The 20,875-nt window shown below is 51.9% G+C and overlaps 1 protein-coding gene across 1 annotated transcript in view; it reads right to left on the bottom strand.

Moving 5' to 3' along the window:
• Positions 1 to 20,875, bottom strand: part of RERE (arginine-glutamic acid dipeptide repeats) — a 423,849-nt gene that overhangs the window by 5,771 nt on the left and 397,203 nt on the right. Inside the window, exons 13-18 of the mRNA XM_024750016.1 lie at positions 3,603 to 3,765; positions 2,657 to 2,749; positions 1,940 to 2,139; positions 972 to 1,133; positions 487 to 600; positions 6 to 236 (exon numbers count right to left, since the gene is read on the bottom strand). Of these exons, the coding sequence (XP_024605784.1) occupies positions 6 to 236; positions 487 to 600; positions 972 to 1,133; positions 1,940 to 2,139; positions 2,657 to 2,749; positions 3,603 to 3,765 (963 nt within the window). The remainder of the gene's footprint in view (positions 1 to 5; positions 237 to 486; positions 601 to 971; positions 1,134 to 1,939; positions 2,140 to 2,656; positions 2,750 to 3,602; positions 3,766 to 20,875) is intronic.

The following is a 20,875-nucleotide window of genomic DNA, read 5'->3' as shown; positions in this document are numbered from 1 at the left end:
GGAGCTGGGGCTGCCCCACTGGGAGCCTGCAAGGCCGGGGGCTGGGCCTGCAGCATCTGCTGCTGGGCCGAGGAGTCGGAGTCGCTTTCGTTGTCCTGGGGGCTGGGGATGCTGGGGGACGTGCTACGATTGTCCTGGTCGATGTCTTTGGGGTCACTGCTGCCCTCATCGTTGACGCTGCGGCTGTCTGAGCTCTCTCCCTCGCCTTCGGACGGCGAGTTGGGCCGGCTGATCTCCTGGGGCCAGAGAGCGGAGGGCGGACGCTCTAGGGGGGAGCTGGGGCGCCCTCTGCCCTGCCACACAGCGAGGTGTGGCTCCGGGGACCACGGGTCCTGCCCTGACCCGGCCAGTCTCGGGGGCCGCTCTCTAGGCCCCTCCCTGGGAGAAGGGACATGACCTGTGCCCAGGGAGAATCTGGGCTGGGGCTTCTCAAGGGACATTAGCTTCCATTAGCGGTGATGAGCGCGGCTCAGCCACAGATCTCACCTGGGTCTTTGTCTTCTTGGAGCTGGTCCTATCGGCCTCATCCGTATCAGAGGCCACCTTCTCCCGCTGACGCTTGGTGCTCTTGAGAGGGGACGAGGCTTCCTCCTTCACCTTCTGAGGCGGGAAAGCCCACAGGGAGACTCAGGCTGAGGGAGGATGGGCCGGCAGCCTCGGGGGGTGCGGGTGACAGCTGCTTGCTGACGCCTGGCCCCCCCGCACGCCACGCTCCATCCCCGAAGACAAGAAAGCTCTGGAAGGGGCCAGTGGGCCCAGGAAGGAACAAGTATCCGGGGATGGGAAACTCAAGGCAGAGGTGGCCCCCAGAGGTCCGTGCTGGGAACCGCGTGGACCCCCATTCTCCAGGCCCCAGGCCAAGGCACTGCTGGTGCCCAGGAGGCTCCACGAATGACTGAGGGACACGGGGAAGCTGAGCACCGACTCCAGCAGCCCGGGTTTCAAGGGGAGGGTGGGCCCCAGCACCTCACCTTGGCCGACTTCTTCACCGTCTCTGCTTTACTGTCGTTGCTGGAGGTGCTGGCAGCGCTGGGGGAGTTCCGGCCGCTGGAGCGGATGTCTTCATTGATGGGCGAGGCGCGACCATCAGGGCTGGCTGGCTGCTTCTTCCGACCACTGCGTAGTGTAGACATCTGCCCACCCCAACCGGAGGCTGGTGAGACGGGGCCCCGGCTCCCACACCGGCCACCTGAGCCCCGGTCCCAGGCAGGAGCCTCCAGAGCAGGTCCACCAACAGCCTCGCGGCAAATCCCAGACCCTGGCCAACCACGGGGACCCCTGGCTGTCCCTGGCTGCAGGGGGGTCACCACGGAGTGAAGAAAGGAGGGGGTGAACGGGCGGGTTTACATGGAAAAGAGGGCGATTCTCAGCTTACACCGGAAGCGCTCATCTCCAGGGACTGTCCTGAATGAGGCAAGCCTGCCTGAGGGCAGAAGTCGGGAGGGCAGCCCTACTACGCGAGCTACCCCGAGGGACAGTTACACCTAAAGTCAGTTTTAAGTCACCTCACCCTTTCTGTTTGCTCCACGTTAACTGCCCGCTCCTCCCACCAGATCCAAACACACACACTTGCTGATTTCACCTGACAGGATGGAAGTGACCCGAGGAGATGAGCTGTCAAATAACGCAGCTCAGCTCCTAAAACCACCAGGCCTTCAGCATGTTTCTGCAAAGCCATGGGGGCTCGGAAGAGACAGGGGTACAGCAAGTCACACCGGTCTACCAGCTCCCCAAGGAAGATGCAAGGGAGGGAGAGAACAGAGAGCTCTTCCCAGCCCCACAGGCAAAAAGCTAATTAATGCCTTCGGGCAAATCATTTCACCTTCGGGGGGTCTGTTTCTCTACCCAAAATGAAACACACCTACCATCCTCCTGATGGGCGCAAGCCCCCAGCAGGAACCTGGAGAAGCAGTCTGGCTGCCTGGCCACGGGGACTCACCGAGCCACGACTCCGCCGTGTCCTCATGCTATGTTTCCCACTGGGCCCATCGTCTTCCTCTTTCACAGGTTTGAACATAAATGGTGGGGGGTCCACGGGCTTCTCTATGGGGGGGAGCTCGCCGTATTTCTTGAAGTGAATGCGGCAGTCTGTACAGAGCAGGATGTTCTCCCGGCCCCCGTGGTGCCAGTCTTTGGAAGCTGTGCAAGGGAAGAGGGGCGGGGGTGCCAACCTCGACAACCAGCGCCCCTGGGGACAGACATCGGAGCAGGGAGGCCCTTCCATGGGCTCAGCTGACCCCGGCGTCACGAGAACCATGTAGCGCTGAGCTTGGACAAACACCTGTCACCCAGACCACAGAGGTACTAGTGTCGCCCTGCTCTCCCCTGGAAGGGAGAGGACTTCAGGACTGCCCACCACCCGCGCCTCATCTCAGGAGACCCAGGAAGAGCTGGCAGCAGGCTCCCAGGGGACACAAGCCCCGACCCTGAACAAGCCTGTCCTACCCACTGGTCGGCACTCCATCCCGAACGCTAACAGGAGAGTCAAGTAAAACAAAGATCTGCAACTTTCTAAGTAACCCTGAAGACAATGCAAATGTCAAGTCAATGACCGCCCAGACAGGCCTCCAATTCGACTCCCCGAACGCGCAGAGCCGGAAGTGGCCGAGCCCGGCCGTTCCAGCGCAGGGCACCCTGCCCACCAAGCCGCACTTACTGGTGCTGAAGCAGTGGCGGCAGGCGTAGCCCTTCAGCTCCTGCTCGCTGTCCTCACTGTCGAAGTCATCCTCACTGGCTGAACTCAGGTCCACTGGGCACGATGGGCACGCAAGGGGGTGGCGGGAGACACCGTCAGCTGGGCCAAGACTGGGACCACCTGTCACCTCTGGCCTGCCCCAGGCTCTGAGCCAACAGTCAGGGTGGCCCAGCAGGCCACAAAGGACCACTCTGAACGAAGAACTCGTGTACGAGGGGTGGTACCCGAGGGTCTGCCCTGCCACTCCGCGGGGGGGCTGCTGTCACGCCTCAATCCCGGGGTGGCTGGCACCGATGCCCACAGCTGGTGGACGTGAACAGGGCCAAGTGCACCTGCGACGCCCTCCCTGACACCCTGAGGAACTCCCTCTCCAGCAAGCCCTAGCCCCTCCGGCCCTACTGGATTACTTCTTGTTTGCGTGAGCAACATAAGCGACCCTCAGGCTGAGTGCCCTGGGCCAGGGCAGAACCACAAGGCACTACTCTAGTTTTCAGAGGTTAAGAAGGTGTGGGCTTCACCGTCATATCAGATTGCAAGTCACAGGGGACCAAGAGGAGAATCCCAATAAAGTAGCAGGAAGAAGAAGAGAACGTTCATCGGACCGCACTGCAGCCACAACACAAGTGCAGTACACCCTCGGCTAAGGGGAAACGTCCTCTAAGTCACCAGTAACGCCTCAGGCCAAGGCCAAGACTTATATTTTTGTAAAAGATGATGTTGAGTTTAAGGAAAATCTAAATGTACGAATAGTTTGCAAAACTCTCCCTACCAAATCCCCCGAGTCAGTGAGACACTTAGGTCAGGCTTTGTACTCCCCGCCACCACACACACACGAGCTATGCCAGGGATGAAAGCAGGCCCACCCACAGCTGGGACACGTGCCTGCGTGTGCACAGCCCCCACTTACAGAATTCACTGGACGGGGGTCTGGAGGGTGTGTTGACGGGCGTGGATGCAGTGCGGGTCTTAATCCTCCTGAAGACGGCCTGCCTGCGGTGCCTGCGGTGAGCCCGGGAGCTGGCTGCTTCTGGGGTTTTCTTCCAGTAGTAATAGAAGGTGATCAGTTCTCCCTGCATGAAAGAAGGGACGGCTGTGAGGGAAGCGCCCTCGCCCCAGCACTGCCTCTTGCGCCGTGAGCAGAGGTTCGCTTTACGACAGCTGTCCGGAGGCCTGCACTCCCTCAAGACACACCTGCAGAGCTGCCAGGCCACTGGGGCCAGCCCCTTGGAGCGTTAACTTCTAGACATCAGGAACATTCATTTGCTCAACAGGTATCTGCTGGGTGCCTACTATGTGCAGATGCCGCCACTGCTCTAAGCACTGGAGGTGCATCAATAACTCGCTGACAGAAAGGAAGACCCCTATCCTCCAGCTGTGCGTGTGCGTGTGTGTGTGTGTGTGTGTGTGTGTGTGTGTGAATGGGCGCACACACAGAGGATGATCTCTTCACAGCGTTTCAGTGAATCCACAAAGGGGCGACATGGAAATACCCGGCCAGTTAGACCATTCCAGAAACCAAAGCAAACAACTGAGGTGGCAGGAACTGGGGCCAGGAGGAAGGTCAGGTAGAACAGACCCCAAACCCAGGCAAACTGCTCTACAGCCGAACGCCCACCCCGGACAAGCCGGCACTGGGTGCTGAAGGCGAGACCGGGGCCTGGCGAAAAAGATTAAGAGTGGACACAGCACACAGTGGCGCTGGGTGGAGATGAAAGGCCACATGTCACGAGGTCAGTGTTTCAGGCCAAAGGAGTTCCTCGTTTCACGCATGGCCCAAAAGAAAGGGAGGCAAGACATCTTTCTAAAAAATACAGCAAGTGGACATGAGTCCAAGTGCAACTTGAAAAAAAAAAAAACAAGAGCGTTTTTGGCACTCCCAGCCCCAAGAGGCTCATCAGGCACACCGTATGTGTACACACATGGGTGGGGGTGGGGGACGGTCGTATGCTGTGTTCCACTAACCCTGGCTGACAAAAGACCGTTTTCGTAAAACACCCCAAGATAAAGTGCCTCTACTTGGAATGTTTAAAAAACAGTTAAAACAGACTTCCCTGGTGGTGCAGTGGTTAAGAATCTGCCTGCCAATGCAGGGGACACGGGTTCCAGCCCTGGTACGGGAATATCCCACGTGCCGCAGACCAACTAAGCCTGTGCGCCACAACTACTGAGCCTGCGCTCTAGAGCCCGTGAGCCACAACTACTAAGCCCGTGAGCCACAACTACTGAGCCCACGCGCCTAGAGCCCATGCTCCACAACAAGAGAAGCCACTGCAATGAGATGCCCGTGCACTGCAATGAAGAGTAGCCCCCGCTCACCACAACTAGAGAAAGTCTGCGTGCAGCCGTGAAGACCCAACGCAGCCAAAGATAAATTAAATAAATAAATTTATTTTTTTAAAAACCCAGTTAAAACAGTGAGAGAGGCTCGATCACACTGATCTTCCCTAATTAAATCAATACTGTAGAAAATCAGTTAACCTGACAGACAGTATCTTGGGACATGTCCCTGGCAGGGGGGGTGGAAGCGGGTGTGTGGTGGTACGTCCCGCATCTGAAGGTGGGAGCTTCTTGGCCAAAGCCCACTCTGCCTCACAGGAGGCTCTCTGCCTTGTGAATGGAGGGGTCAAAAAAGATAAGTGAAGAGTCTGTCCTCCAGTGACCTGAGGTCTAGCTGCAAAGACCAGTGTTGAGGAGACTGAAAGAGACAGAGAAGCACGGGTACCACACGATGAACTCCTGGGACTGGTGGAGTGCCCAGTCAGATGAGGTTTCCATGAGCACACCCCCAGAAGGAACGGCCTGGGAACCCAACGGCAAGTAAGCTGGGACAGGAGTGGGCAGATCTGAGGCGGGGAAATGGCTTCCGCAAAGCAGGTGACGCACGTGTGCTGAGTACTCACTACTGAGAGCTGGATTCTTTGTGCATTTTCTTTTTTTTTTTTTCCTTTTTGGCTGCATTGAGTCTTTGTTGCTGTGTGTGGGCTCTCTCTACTTGCGCCGAGCGGAGACTACTCTTCGTTGCGGTGCACGGGCTTCTCATTGCGGTGGCTTCTCTTGTTGCAGAGCATGGGCTCTAAGGCACGTGGGCTTCAGTAGTTGTGGCTCGCGGGCTCTAGAGCGCAGGCTCAGGAGTTGTGGCGCACGGGCTTAGCTGCTCGGTGGCACATGGGATCTGCCTGGACCAGGGCTCGAACCCGTGTCCCCTGCATTGGCAGGCGGATTCTTAACCGCTGCACCACCCGGAAAGTCCCATCTCTGTGCATTTTCTAAGACACAGAACCACAGCCGTCATCAGACCCCTAAAGGATCTGTGATTCAAGGACTCCTGACTAGCTCCCACAAGGCTACAGCCTGTATCTCTTGGAGCTGTGGCTGTGCTTTAGTCTTTCCAAGCACCACTGAACGAAACGCTAGGGACTGCCAGTGTTTTAAGAGATGAAGCACGACCCCAGGCCAAGGAGGCCAGGAACCAGCCACCAAGGACGCTTCCCACCCCCTTTTCGGTTCCATGAGTTGGTGACTGAACAAGGGCAAATGTAGGACTTGCCCTCGGATTTCTACCCTGTCTATTCCATGTTAGAGCACAAATGCAGGCTATATGATGGGCCCCACGGTGAGTGGAGTATCCTGAGCCCCTTAGGTCACGATCTAAGAAACCTCCCAGCTCCTGCTTCTTTACTTCCTACCCTCCTGACTTGGAAAGTCATTTATCTGTACTGATCTTTTGCTGTTGGCGGGCTCAAACTCATAAATCCACTAGGGGATTAAGAGACCTGTGCTGACATAAAAGTGACCTGGCTCTGGTTTTCCTATGAGAAAACACAGAACAGAAGCCAAGGCAGGTCAGTGTCACCCTTCAAACACTGTGTCAGAGCGGCGTACTTCATCAGTTCAAAAGGGCAGCTGGTGCAGTAAATCATGGCCCAATCCCAGGGCTGGAAAAAAGAATGAGGAAATCCAAAGTGGTTCCTGTTCCTCCCACCTCCGCCTATAGCTGAGGTTGTTTTAGGGGTCAAGGGTGACAGAGGCCTCGGATGGTGGAAGGAAACAAAAATGGGCGAGACAGGCTTCCCCTGCCGATGCAGGGGACACGGGTTCGTGCCCCGGTCTGGGAAGATCCCACATGCCACGGAGCGGCTAGGCCTGTGAGCCACGGCCACTGAGCCTGCGCACCCGGAGCCTGTGCTCCGCAACAGGAGAGGCCCGCGTACCACAAATTGGAGTGCCCAGTCAGATGAGGTTTCCATGAGCACACCCCCAGAAGGAACGGCCTGGGAACCCAACGGCAAGTAAGCTGGGACAGGAGTGGGCAGATCTGAGGCGGGGAAATGGCTTCCGCAAAGCAGGTGACGCACGTGTGCTGAGTACTCACTACTGAGAGCTGGATTCTTTGTGCATTTTCTTTTTTTTTTTTTCCTTTTTGGCTGCATTGAGTCTTTGTTGCTGTGTGTGGGCTCTCTCTACTTGCGCCGAGCGGAGACTACTCTTCGTTGCGGTGCACGGGCTTCTCATTGCGGTGGCTTCTCTTGTTGCAGAGCATGGGCTCTAAGGCACGTGGGCTTCAGTAGTTGTGGCTCGCGGGCTCTAGAGCGCAGGCTCAGGAGTTGTGGCGCACGGGCTTAGCTGCTCGGTGGCACATGGGATCTGCCTGGACCAGGGCTCGAACCCGTGTCCCCTGCATTGGCAGGCGGATTCTTAACCGCTGCACCACCCGGAAAGTCCCATCTCTGTGCATTTTCTAAGACACAGAACCACAGCCGTCATCAGACCCCTAAAGGATCTGTGATTCAAGGACTCCTGACTAGCTCCCACAAGGCTACAGCCTGTATCTCTTGGAGCTGTGGCTGTGCTTTAGTCTTTCCAAGCACCACTGAACGAAACGCTAGGGACTGCCAGTGTTTTAAGAGATGAAGCACGACCCCAGGCCAAGGAGGCCAGGAACCAGCCACCAAGGACGCTTCCCACCCCCTTTTCGGTTCCATGAGTTGGTGACTGAACAAGGGCAAATGTAGGACTTGCCCTCGGATTTCTACCCTGTCTATTCCATGTTAGAGCACAAATGCAGGCTATATGATGGGCCCCACGGTGAGTGGAGTATCCTGAGCCCCTTAGGTCACGATCTAAGAAACCTCCCAGCTCCTGCTTCTTTACTTCCTACCCTCCTGACTTGGAAAGTCATTTATCTGTACTGATCTTTTGCTGTTGGCGGGCTCAAACTCATAAATCCACTAGGGGATTAAGAGACCTGTGCTGACATAAAAGTGACCTGGCTCTGGTTTTCCTATGAGAAAACACAGAACAGAAGCCAAGGCAGGTCAGTGTCACCCTTCAAACACTGTGTCAGAGCGGCGTACTTCATCAGTTCAAAAGGGCAGCTGGTGCAGTAAATCATGGCCCAATCCCAGGGCTGGAAAAAAGAATGAGGAAATCCAAAGTGGTTCCTGTTCCTCCCACCTCCGCCTATAGCTGAGGTTGTTTTAGGGGTCAAGGGTGACAGAGGCCTCGGATGGTGGAAGGAAACAAAAATGGGCGAGACATGGAGGCCCCCGAACCAAAAAAAAAAAAAAAAAAAAAAAAAATGGGTGAGAAACCTGGAGGGGAGGCACGACCACCAGTGTCTCTGTCACACCTCGGTCTGACCTGAAGGCTGTGAACAAGAGCCGCCCTGACGTTTCTGCACAGCCCTGGTCCGTGTGCGCTACTTAAAAAAAAAAAAAAAAAAAAAAAAAAAAATGGGTGAGAAACCTGGAGGGGAGGCACGACCACCAGTGTCTCTGTCACACCTCGGTCTGACCTGAAGGCTGTGAACAAGAGCCGCCCTGACGTTTCTGCACAGCCCTGGTCCGTGTGCGCTACTGACTCACATGGTTATGAGGGATCCTTTCTATTTCTCACACATGAATGTTCTTAAAGAGTTTCAAATAGTATCAAGAGATGGTATGGGGACTTCCCTGGTGGCGCAGTGGTTAAGAATCAGCCTGCCAACACAGGGGACATGGGTTCGAGCCCTGGTCCGGGAAGATCCCACATGCTGCAGAGCAACTAAGCCCATGCGCCACAACTACTGAAGCCCGCGCTCTGCAACAAGAAAAGCCAGCGCAACGAGAAGCCTGCGCACCGCAACGAAGAGTAGCCCCTGCTCGCCACAACTACAGAAAGCCCGCGCACGGCAACGAAGACCCAATGCAGCCAAATATAAAATAAAGTAAAATAAAATAGAAACAGCTTTTAAACAAGGAGCCGGAACAGATTCCACCATCTGAGTTCCAAGGATCAAAATGACCAAGTCTGAAGGACTGTTAAAATTAAAATGAAAGAATATAAATTTCAAAATTCAGGAAGATAGGGGAGTGACGAGAAATCTCATACACTGCTGGTGAAATGTAAAAGGGTCAAACCACTTTGTAAAACTGTGTGGCATTTCTTAGAAAGCCAAATATGTACCATACGACCTAGCAAATGATTCGACTCCTAGGTGTTTACCCCAAAGGAATAAAAACATATGTGCACACGAAGACTTTTATACAAGTGTTCATTAAAACTTTACTCTCCATAAACTGGGAACCAAAAACTGGGAACAAGTCAAACAGCCCCTCAATGGGAAAACGGATAAACGTATTATGGTACACCCACTCACAAGAATACCACTTGGCAGTAAAAAGGAACAAACTACTGATGGATACAACCAGTGGATGAATCTCAAAGACATCATGTTGAATGAAAGCAGCCAAACACCAAAGGGAACATACAGACTGTACGATTCCGTTCTAGAAAAGACAAATCTGTAATCACAAAAAGCAAATGAGTGGTTGCCTGGAGTCTGGAGCATGAGGGGTAGGCAATGGAGATCTTTTGGGGTGATGGGACTGGTTCTATACATCGATGGTGGTGGTGTTACATGGATGTATATTTCATGGATGTATATTTCATGGATGTATATTACATGGATGTATACAGTTGTCAAAACTCACTGAACTTGTGCACTTCAAGTGGGTGCATTTTTATGATCTATATGGTACACACACCATACATCAATGAGTTGACTATGAAAGAAAAAGAAAAACACCCAGACCAGGTTTTATCAGCTGCCTCTCAACCACTGTAATGTCTAGGAAGGGATTAAACATTGGAATGGAGCAGATCGGGGAGGATTAGAAACAGTATATTGGTGACTGTATGGGTGGCTAGGTCATGAGCACAAACAAAAGAATATGTGGGGGAAAGCTTTCGTTCTACAAACAGGGAGTGAAGCAGCTCGAGGCCTCACCAGGAATGAAGTCAATTGAACTTTAATCAAACATGCATAGCGTGTGCTGTGGAGACCCACTGCACATAAATTCAGGGAAGAAAAGCTGTTGCAGAAATCAATAGCTTACTGAAACATTAACACAGGCAATCACTGATCACAAGGCAGCTCCACAAAGGCAGCCTTGCAAATGAGCTCCTGCTTGCGTTGCAAGCGCACAGAGAGGCATAAATGCTGTCGACACGAATGGCCTGTAATGATCATTTTGTCCCCAGTGCTCGAACCTCATCCCGCAACAAGGCCTCACTCACAGTCAACACGCCTCACGTCTCGGGACAGAACTGCACAGGCTCAAGGAACTAAACTGGTTTAGTGCCTGGGCAAAGAAGCAAAGGAAGGGGCTGAAGTCATCTCTCAGAGAAAAGCCGGTGCGCAGCAACGAAGACCCAACGCGGCCAAAAATAAATAAATTAACAAATAAATAAAATATATATATATTAAAAGAGAGAATGGATAAACAACAAGGTCCTACTGTAGAGCACAGGGGCTATATTCACTACCCTGTGATGAAGCATAATGGAAAAGAATATGAAAAAAAGAATGTCTGCACGTGTGTAACTGGGTCACTTTGCTGTACAGCAGAGATGGGCACAGCACTGTAAATCAACTAAACTTCAATTAAAAAACAAGATAATTTCTTTTTCTGAAGTAAGATGAGCTACATGTCTTCTCTCTAAGGGACCTTGGGGAAATGAAAGCATAGAAGAGACTGTTGAAGAGGAAGGCACTGCAGGCACTTCAAGTATCAAAGGTTCGTTGTCAGCGAGCACGTCTGTCCCCAGGACCATCACAGGGCAAAGCTCCCCACGCCCCAGGTTCTCTCCCCGCAGCCCAGCACGAACTCCCCAGACACGGGCCCTCTGGGAGGCTAGTGCGGAGGCAGAACAGGCAGTCAATTATTTTCATCCCATTGCTGAAGCCTAAGGGTCCACCCAAGACTGAGTCCCATTTGCTGCAACTGTCACATAATCATTACTGCTACAACCATCCACAGAAGCCTCAACCCTCCAAGGTGGTGGAAGATGAGGTCCAGGGATCCCCGCCCGCACACCGAGTCCAGGGTTGCCATCTACGATCAGGTCCTCTCTTTCCAAGCCAAGGGAGGCCTCAGTCTTTTGTAAATAACCCTGTACACGCGCACCTCACTCTCCATTCAGGGTACACAACAGTGTTCCCTTCTCTTCCATTCGGACAACACGGTTCTGTGAACTGGCAGAAAACAACGATGCCCACTGGTCTTCCGTTAAGCTGTATTAAGCAAGGCCCTGGAAACCAGTCTCCTGCTTCCGGAACACGCAGGGAGGCAGGTGGGTAACCGAACCCGGTCCCCGCACTGTAGTCAGTGCCCCGCACTAGCCTCAGGAGGTATACCCAGTGGGGGGCGCCCACAAGTGCCCCTTCTGCTGGTGAGGGGAAAGGGACTTCTCCTTTACCAAAGTTTCAACAGGCACCCTCCTCTCCTAGCCAAACGCTGCCTACTAAGTGGGGGAGGGCTGGGGGGACAACAGAAGAGACGGGATGGAGCGGCAGGCCTGGAGCTGCTCCTGATGACGGCATTATAAACACAGTTTCTTCTGAAGCGATTTTACAGGCACTTCAAGGCCACCTACCAGTCAGCAGACAACGTGGTGGACAGGCCCCACGAAGTAGCAGCTGACCTTCACACGCAACTGACACACCCCACTGCAGGGGTTAGAAAGTAAGCGTTCAGAAGAAATTATCTTATTTCTCTAAGACATATTATTAACTGTTTAGACGCTAAATGAGTATTTTAACTTGAGTATGTGGAGCAAGCACCGCTAAGTGATCTCCACACAACGCCTTAAGTCAGCAGGCCGATGGCCAATTAGCATCACACTGGTGTTCCCCTGCTAAAACTTGTTTGAAGAATGCCCTTCAGTCGCCCTCTGGCTGCTTCTTTGGTGGTCCCGGTAAAAAGGGTGAAGAAACCCACCACTATGGAGAGATCTAAAACTTTAAAAAAAAAAAAAAAAAAGTGTGTTTTTCCAGGGAGAAGGTCCAGGAAGCAATGAGTAGTTATGAAACAAGGCCCCAAACCGAGTGGGGCAGGAGGGAGAAGGAAACATGGCACAGAGTCGCTTCAAGCTGCTTCATTCCCCAACCCAGGGCCCCAGGAAATGACACCGTGGCCACTGGAGCTGGTGCTAGGAAGCCTGCCTGGGACGTGTCTCCTGGGAAGAGCTGCTCTAACCAGAGCCGAGCTCAGGCCCTCTGATTTCCATGGCCACCTCTGCCTGGGAATTACAGCTGCATTGTTTCTTGGCAAAAACTACTAATTCAAGGGTAGTGAAGCAAGTCAGTTAAATTTCCTGTCACAGACTCCCACGCAAGTCATTCTTTCCCTTCACTCCCTGAGGATTCAAGGGCTGAATCTGACAACTGTTTAGAACATCTGAGGTGAGCAGCCGGGCACTGGGTAGAACCGTCCACTGTCTTTAGGGGCAGCCACCTTTACAAATCTTTTTCCAGCAGGCAACTGGTTGTCTTCCAGCAACAGCTCTGGTAATTAAAGCAATGCTGTCCTGGGCTCCTTCTTTTGTTAACCAACCGAATCCCCTAATCGCTAAAGGAGCCCCCAGCCAGCTGGCTCTGCTGCTAATCGTTAAACACCACCTCTGTGGTCTCGGAGTGCATCTGGGAGGACGATGACATGCTTGAAGGCTCACAGCAGAAAACCACAGCCTCCTGATCTAGCAGGCCATGCGGGAGGAAGCCCCACGCGAGGGGGTATCCTGCTTCGGGGCAGGCTCCCGACGCTCCTTACCCTCTTTACCCACATCCGGCTCCTTTCCTGGAGAGACGAAGGGAAGGGAGGAAAGGCAAGACTTTGGAAGTCTGGGAAGGCCTCCTGGGTGTAACTGGTTAAAACGACAAGGCCACGTGAAGACACTCAGAGATATGCCTGAACCAGGCACTCTGCTGCCCCTGTTTAAAATCTCAGTTGTGCAGGGTAAAGGAAAGAAAAAATTCTTTTCTTTTTTCTTTTTTTTTTTAAACAATTACCACCACTACATGTGAACATTGTGAAGGAATGGGAAAAGATCTGGGTTTCTTCAACTCAAAATTGTGGAGATCTCCTAAGCTCCACACTTCTTTAGCTGCTGACCTCAGCCACCTGCAGATTCTACCTCTGGTCCCACACCTTTCACGCATCGGATGTCCAGACCTGCGGTCCTGGGCTGGCTTGTCCCCTCCCACACACAGACTAGGTCAGTTCTCCCAAAGCACAGCTCTGACCTCGTCAACTTTCCTCTCTGAATCACTGAAGGCTCCTCGAGGCCTACAGAACAAATGCCCAGCTGCTTCACTGCTTCCTCCAGGTCTTTCCCTCTGTCCCCAGAAGACCTTTTGACTGCATTCCCCACCTCTCATGGTCTCTGGCTTATGCCAAACACGACGGCCAGTCCCTGTTCCTCGGTGCTTTCCTGCTGCTGGCGGGACGCAGCCCCGTGAACCGCTCACTACTCTGTCTCCTTGATGTCCGGTCCAAGCCCTCCTCACCATGCAGGGCTCCGGCCATCCCAGATGTCGTCTTCTCCTCGAAGCCCTCCTTCACCCGTGTCGCCAACCACGAGGCCGTCGCAACGTCGTCTCACTCCTCCGTGCTGTACACACAGGCTCCCCCTCGGACTGCAACCATGAATGAGCTTGTCCAGCTCCCCGGGTCTATGTCCACCTCATCTGTGGGACCCACCCCAGAGGTCTAGGGCATCGTCTTGAATATAATGAGTATTCAATAAACGTCTGACGGAATGAGTATTTCTTGAGAACTGAAATTCACTGGAAACAAACACTAAAAGGGTAAAACTTTTGAGAAATGGAAACAAGATTGCCAACTTCTTATTTTGCCAAGTAAGGTCACTGAAAACAGCTGCCTCATCTCACCATTATTTCACAAAAGAAATGACATTTTATCTCTAAAAAGCAGAAAAAGACAATCTCCAAATAAGGGTTCCTGAATTTGATATTTACTGTTATGCAAAATGACTACATTGTTCTTATTTTTCACTTCCCACAGGCCCGTGAAAACTGAAGCCTTGCGCGTGCGTGGTCACTTGGAAGCAGCTGCTCTAAAGGTGGGCGTCAGGGCTGGCGGGAGGGTGGGCTTAGGAATCCAATGCCACCACTTCCTCACCAGTAGCTTTACTTACAAACCAACAAACCACCTTTTACTGGGCTATAAAATCTATAATAACAATAGCTAAGCACTATAAATATGCACTTTCCATACTTTAACATATTTAATCTTCATAGTACCCTCACATCTTCATTACCCCTGCTTTACGAATGAAACAACCAAGCCACAGGGAGAAGAGGTCATAGCTTCAGTTGGCAGCCCTGGGGGTCTGGCTCCAGAGTCTTATGTTCTTAACCACTCTGCTATGAAGTAAGGGGAAACAGCAATTTTTTTTTTAAAGTCAGAGGCTCAAATTTGGGTTATCTTTGATCTACAGAGTTCATTTCTATAGCATCTTAAACCCACTAACTGGAGCCTGGATAGTGGTGGCTGAAGAGCACAGAGGAGCACTGTGCATCCCTGATCACAACAGGCAGCCGGCCTTCCCCCCTCCACCACCCCACCCATGAATTACAGAACCGCACCCGCCTAAAGCAACTCTTGGGGGGACCAAGGTCAGACGCACATTTGGTAGGCACGAGTACACAATCAGAATTATGCACAAGCCCAGAGAAACACGTCCTACTTCCCATACCGAGACCAGACAGCAGGGACAAGACTGGACGGACTCTGGGGGCCCACTGCCACGGGCACCCTCCTGACCAGCTCGCCACGCCTTGGGCCGTCCAGGGGCCCCTGTTCCAGAAGCCCTCTGTCCACTTCTCGCTCTAGGCTACAAATGTCACAGACCTGTGCCGAGCAAAGGGCCTTCACACACCTCTTCACCCCAAAGTAGTGACTCTTCATTCCCCAAGGAAGCTTGAGAGTTTAGATCCCGCAGAGTCCCTCAAGAAAAGACTTCTGCACATGCTACAGGGCAGCCTTCCAAACTACTTCCAGCTAGAGGCATCTAATTAAAGCGGCGACTTCCAACTGTGACTCATGGGCCACTCAGGGGAGCCCAAGAGCCTCCACTCTTGCTGCCTCCTCCCCAAGCGGCTCCATTAAACCACCAACTGAGCCCCCGCAGAAGGTTCTGCCACTTCACCAAAAACAACAACAGTAACCAAACATAAGTAACAGGTCTGGAAATGGCTCATTTGAAGACACAGATCAACACCATCACGAATTGGTCTAAAGCCCAGCCTGAACTGAAGGGCTCCCAGCCACGTGCGGGGCCCACATCAGCCTCTGGCACAGCACGTGACCAACTGCCTTTGCTTAACACGGATCCCCGCAGAAGCGCCCACAGGGGGGGCCTTTATTTTTGGTTTTACTGGGGTGTTTGTTTAAATACAGACTGTTAACATTTTCAATATAATAACGTCAACACCAGGAGTCTCGTTTTCTCTGTAGGGCCTCCCAAACCTCAAGAATTCATTCACTGAAATAGGTTTTCTCTCCCACAAGCTGAATACTTCATTATTTCCTGAATTCACTTTATTGGAGTTCAGCAACAGGGCAAGTGGGATTTCACCGCCATTGGGTCTATCACCACATCACCCTTCTTAATGTTTTCTAGTTCCTGTAACAAAACCACAATTCTACCAGCAAAGGGGGAAAAGAGAGAGGGGAAAAGGAAAGCCATAAAACTGTTAAAACCGCCATTCTCTGTCTCGTAAACATTTTTCTATTTATCGGCCTTTCATTGTCTGTGCAATCTTATTATCCCTGCACAGTTATCAAAGTGACATCCGCCAGGGTCACCCTATAAAATATACATTGGCAATGCAACATTTAATGACAGGAATGGGACAAAGGATGAAGGATGGGAGAGGGTGGCATGCTACAGGACGTTTTAAAGGGATCATCAGTTATATCTGTGCATTTCCCGAGGTGATAACTGAATAACGGGGCTGGAGGGAAAGCCATTTTTGAGCTCAGAAAGGACAGTCAGGAGACAACGTGTTTGTACTGGAAAACCTGTAATGACCGCCAGAGAACGAGAGCAGCTACTGTAGCAACACTGCTTCTTCTATTTTATGCTTTTTAGGGACGCACAGCAAATTATCAAGTACAATCAATTTCTGCAAGTTGAATTTTGAAATAAAGGATAGACAAAGAAAGGAGCGAAAGGGGTATTTAATTTTGTCATTCTATCACATTTGTTTAATAAAAGGAACAGAAGCAAAGACTGCTCTTCAAAGCACAAAAACACAGTTACAGTACAGCATCCCAGATGCGAAACGTGCCACGTCTTTCACTTGAATTTTGGATTTAACCCGAGGCAAAGATCTCCGAAAAATCCAGACAAGCTTGCAAACCAAACCTGTGCTTCTCTGTGCTCCCGTCTCTCACACGCGGCCAGCAGTTGCTTCATGGCAGCTTTTAGCACAAAAGAACTCCAGGGAGGAGGCCGAGGGGTCAGCAGCTCTCTACACACAAGCTGTTCCGGCTGAGGTGTCCCGCCCCCCAATTCCTGTGCCTGTTCCTTCATGGTTAGCTCCTAGCAGAGGAGGTGAGGGGACCTCAAACTCCTCCAGCTGTGAGAAGATTGCCAGCAGGGGAGGCGGAGGACACCAGAGTTTGCTGGGGGGTAAAGAGAGTACCAACGAGGAGCAGCAGTGTGGGAAAGCGGTAAGGAAACCGGCCACGCAGGCCCCTACCAGTGGGGGCCACGTCTCCCAGCTGATCCTAGCAGCTCTGGGTGGCAGATTTCCACACGGGTTTCCTCACCACCGCTTCACTACGACCCAGGAGAAGCAGCCCAAGTCTAGAACACCTCACAGATGCCTGGGGTGCAGGACACTTAGCTCACCTGGGCGGACGAGGTGGGAAGAAAGGGGACCATAGGATGGACAGACAGCTGCCGGCAGAACACGAGGGGAGCACCCGCCGCCCCGAGGCCCCCCAGGAAACAGCCTATGCCACCCCCCATGAGGCTGCCATCAGAGGAAGGAAAGGTCACTCAGTCTGCGCTCCCAGGACGAGCAGGTGTGCTGGGCACCGTGACCACAGCTGCTCCGGGTTCCAGGGGGTCTCCAAGCATCGTGCAGGTGATTCACACGAACGCGCTCGCTGTAGCTCAGAACACACGCGCAGTGCGACCCACCAGGGCCCTGGGCTGCAGTTTATGAAAACGACTTGCGGATCCCTCGCCACAGCTCGTGGTGTGGGCTCGGAGGGCTCCCCGCGCCCCAGGCCCAGCCCAGGTTCCTGTCTAGGCCTCCTCAGGGCTCCCCGTTAGGGGCTGGGGGGCTGGCCCCTGCGGGAGGCCGCTGCAGGTGTGGAGCCTGTGAGGACGCACGGGTGGGTCGCTCCTCTCAGGGGCCCCTTAGGCTCCCTTGGCAGCATCCCCAGCCCAAAGGGGCTCCGGAAGATCGTGCTGCCACCGTGGGGCTGACTGCCCAGAGGGGAGCTGGAAGCTTCCTTGGCCATCTAACCCACGTCTTTAAAACACTGGATGGAGCTAGATCTCTGAAACAAACTGTATGGTAGGGACGACTCTCTAGGGCTGACTGGGATCTCTGCCCTCTTGGGTGACATGGTGCAAACTTATAATCAGCACGCCTTGTGTGATCAAAAGCCCGCAATCTCATTCTGGAGACAAATCACCGATGTTGCCATCCTGGGTGGCTGCAGTCACCCCACTCTAGCTACCCCCTCTCCCCTGGACTGATATGGGGTGCGGTAGGAAGAGGGAGGGGTGCTCCCGGGGGATACCTGGACCACTCCCTTTTATTTTAGCCGCGCCTCGCGGCGTGTGGGATCTTAGTTCCCCAACCAGGGATCAGACCTGCGTCCCCTGCATTGGAAGCGTGGAGTCTTATCCACTGGACCGCCAGGGAAGTCCCCCAAACTACTCCCGACTTTATGTTGAGACCGGCCCAAGACGTGAAGGTGTTCTTGGCCCACTCTTGGGAAATTTTCCCTCATGCCCCACGTGTTGTTAAAAGGTCACTCTTGGGCACTGGCCTTTTGTAACAAAAAGTGACACAAAGGGAAGACACTGACAGATGAGCTCTGCATTCTTATTACCTAAACCTGAGTCCCAGAAACGACGCTAAAAAGTCAAGAAACTTTTCATTAATTCAAGAGCTTTAAAATCTTCAAGGGTTTCCAGCTGCAGAAAGCCTCAGAAACGGCCTTTATCCAGTTCTGCTTCACTTCCCCAAAGAAGTCAAAACCCTTTGCAGTGAAGGAGAACAGAAAGGTAGACATTTCTCTGTGAGGCGACTTCGGGCTTGAGCCCATGGCCACAGGGCCCTACTCTGCTGAGAGAGCAGCCGGAGTTGGGGCAGAGAGCAGGACTGCCTAAGAGACATCCCTCAGGCGCTGGTCCCCATTTTAAAAACGGAGAATAGCACCTCACTCATTGAACTGTGACATTAAGAAGAGCTGATGCGTACAAAACACTTCGGACAGTGCTTGGCCTACTGTAAAAGGTACGTAACTGTTGGTCACTACACTGAAACAAACCAAAAAGGCCCAGAGGTGGTAGCAGCTACAATGCCTGTTCTTTTGCCTGACTGGAAAATAACTGTATCACAGTCACAAACGAAACACGAAGTCCTAAGAGAGAGTGAGCAAACTCAGCATTTCTAGAAACAGCAAAAGCATTAAATATTTTTAAAAATTCTGACTCAGGATAAAAAAATTAAAAAAAAAAAAGCAGAACTGAGCTGAAATGGGTGAAGAGCGTAACTGTATTCAAGAAGCAACAGGGATCTGAACGGTTCCAACGCTTCCACTGGCCTAGGAGACGAACTCGCTGTACCTGTGGGCTGGCCTGCCCATCCCTGGGAGCCACAGGCACACAGTCGAGCCCCAGTAATGCCAGAAACCTCACCAGTGTGGCCAAACGAGAACCACATATCCCAGGTCACCCCCTTCTGCCACAAAGGACCGCTTCTCGCCTGCACCCATTCACCTATGTGCAGCACAGACCACAAGAGTACCACGAGCCAGAATCGAACCTCGAAACCAGTAGCGCCAATACACAGGCTTTAGGGGCCAGCACCCCTAGTGCTGTACTGAGTTCTTCCCAGCCCTCCATGACTAGCGACGTGTCCATGGGAAGGCTAGTTAACCTCTCTGAAACTCTATTTCTTCATCTGCAAACTAGGGATGGTTCAATGGTAGGTAGCTCCCTCCTTTACAAGGCTGTGGTTAGGACTGAAATGCCTAAGAGGGGCCTGACACATATGCTTAATAAATGACAGCCATGATGCTTATTCTCTTTCCATTTGGGAAGAGGACTAGAAACTTAAAACTAAGTTCAAAAAATGCAAAAAAAAAAAAAAAAAATAAAAAAAAAAAAAAAAAAAAAAAAAAAACTAAGTTCAACTTAAGGGACTAGTTTAATTAACTGAATTAAAAAAAACAAATCTTCCTTAGAATGGTTTCTGTAACTGACTTCCTTCTTCTAGTATGTTCCCCCCCCCAAACTAGACACTTTATATAGTCAAAGAATAAGGGAATGTTAGGCGTAGCGAATGATAATGGTGTTCTGGGCAAGTTCATGGTACGAAAGACAGCACAGGTCAAAGGTCAGCATTCTCCCCAAAGCTCCCAAGTAGAACCACCAGAACATATACCTACCTAAAAGCCTCACTGAGGCAACTGAAAAAGTCCTGTATCTGCCCAGCAGCAGCTTCCGTTCTTAGATAATCATCACGAGAATGAGAACATGTGGTATCACGACACATTTCAGCAGGAATGAACTAAGAGAATGGACCTGCTAATCTGCAGCGACTACTCTGGGGTTTACCAGTTGTCCCTACACTTCAATGCACAATTAGCTTTAATAGACAAGTTGGAAAGGTCCAGCTCGGGGGACTTGCAACACCCCATTATTTAACTTCATGACACCGTCACTCCACTCTTAAAAGTGCCAAAGAACATTAATTACAGTGAACTTTGTTAGTGAACTTTAAAAATACTCTCTTATGAAAATGTGGAATATAATAATGTCCCAAACCCCAGAATGAAAACTGCTGGCTTAGATCACAAACTCTCTAAGCAGAAAGAAAGTTGAAAAGACTCTCCAAGAGTTAAAGCTAGAAAGAATCTGTGTTTCTTTTTTTCCCCCCCCCCCCCCCTCCGCCCCCAAGAATCTATGTTTCTGATGCCGAGCTGAGGATGGAAAAAATGTTGTACAACTCGCTGTATCACCCCACAGCATCCCTGGGCCCACTGACTCGGGGGGTCCGGGCTCTACAATCTATTCCACGTTGTGGCTGTCTCTCTGCCACTCCGTGCTGTGTAATCAGGGAATGTGTGAGCTGGGATGTCTGTGAAGTTCAGCCTACTCCTGAGTTACGTATGTCCTCTTCCCACTGTCCAACTATTTCCCCTCAGGACACCAGGTCAATTCTACAATGCTCTCCCACTAAAGGGACTGTGCTGATATGTCCAGAAAATTAATGTGCTGGTCTAGATGCTCTGGGGGTACTAAAGCACCTACATCCTAACACTGTGTTAATAATTAAAAGTAGGGATCCTCTCCTGGGAACTCAAGCAATCATTTCAACAGTGACTCACATATGGCAGCAAACAAAGAAGCAAGTGTTAGCTACTTAAGACAACAGCAGAGACACAAGGCTATATACTGACCCCAGATAAGAGGGAAACTGGCCTGATTTGCACCACTTAAAAATTCTCATCACGTATGATCAGAAAAGCTCTGATGTCACAACCAGATGCTTTGAAGACATTTTCTTTTGCTCCCTCTAGTGACAGGAAGCAGCACAGTTCTGTACACTTCTACTCGCCTGTTCCAAAAAGGCTGCTAATA

Source organism: Neophocaena asiaeorientalis, unplaced genomic scaffold, assembly GCF_003031525.2.
Source record: "Neophocaena asiaeorientalis asiaeorientalis breed wild unplaced genomic scaffold, Neophocaena_asiaeorientalis_V1.1 scaffold275, whole genome shotgun sequence".
NCBI classification, from domain to species: Eukaryota; Metazoa; Chordata; class Mammalia; order Artiodactyla; family Phocoenidae; genus Neophocaena; species Neophocaena asiaeorientalis.
This window is presented reverse-complemented; position numbering and strand designations above follow the sequence as displayed.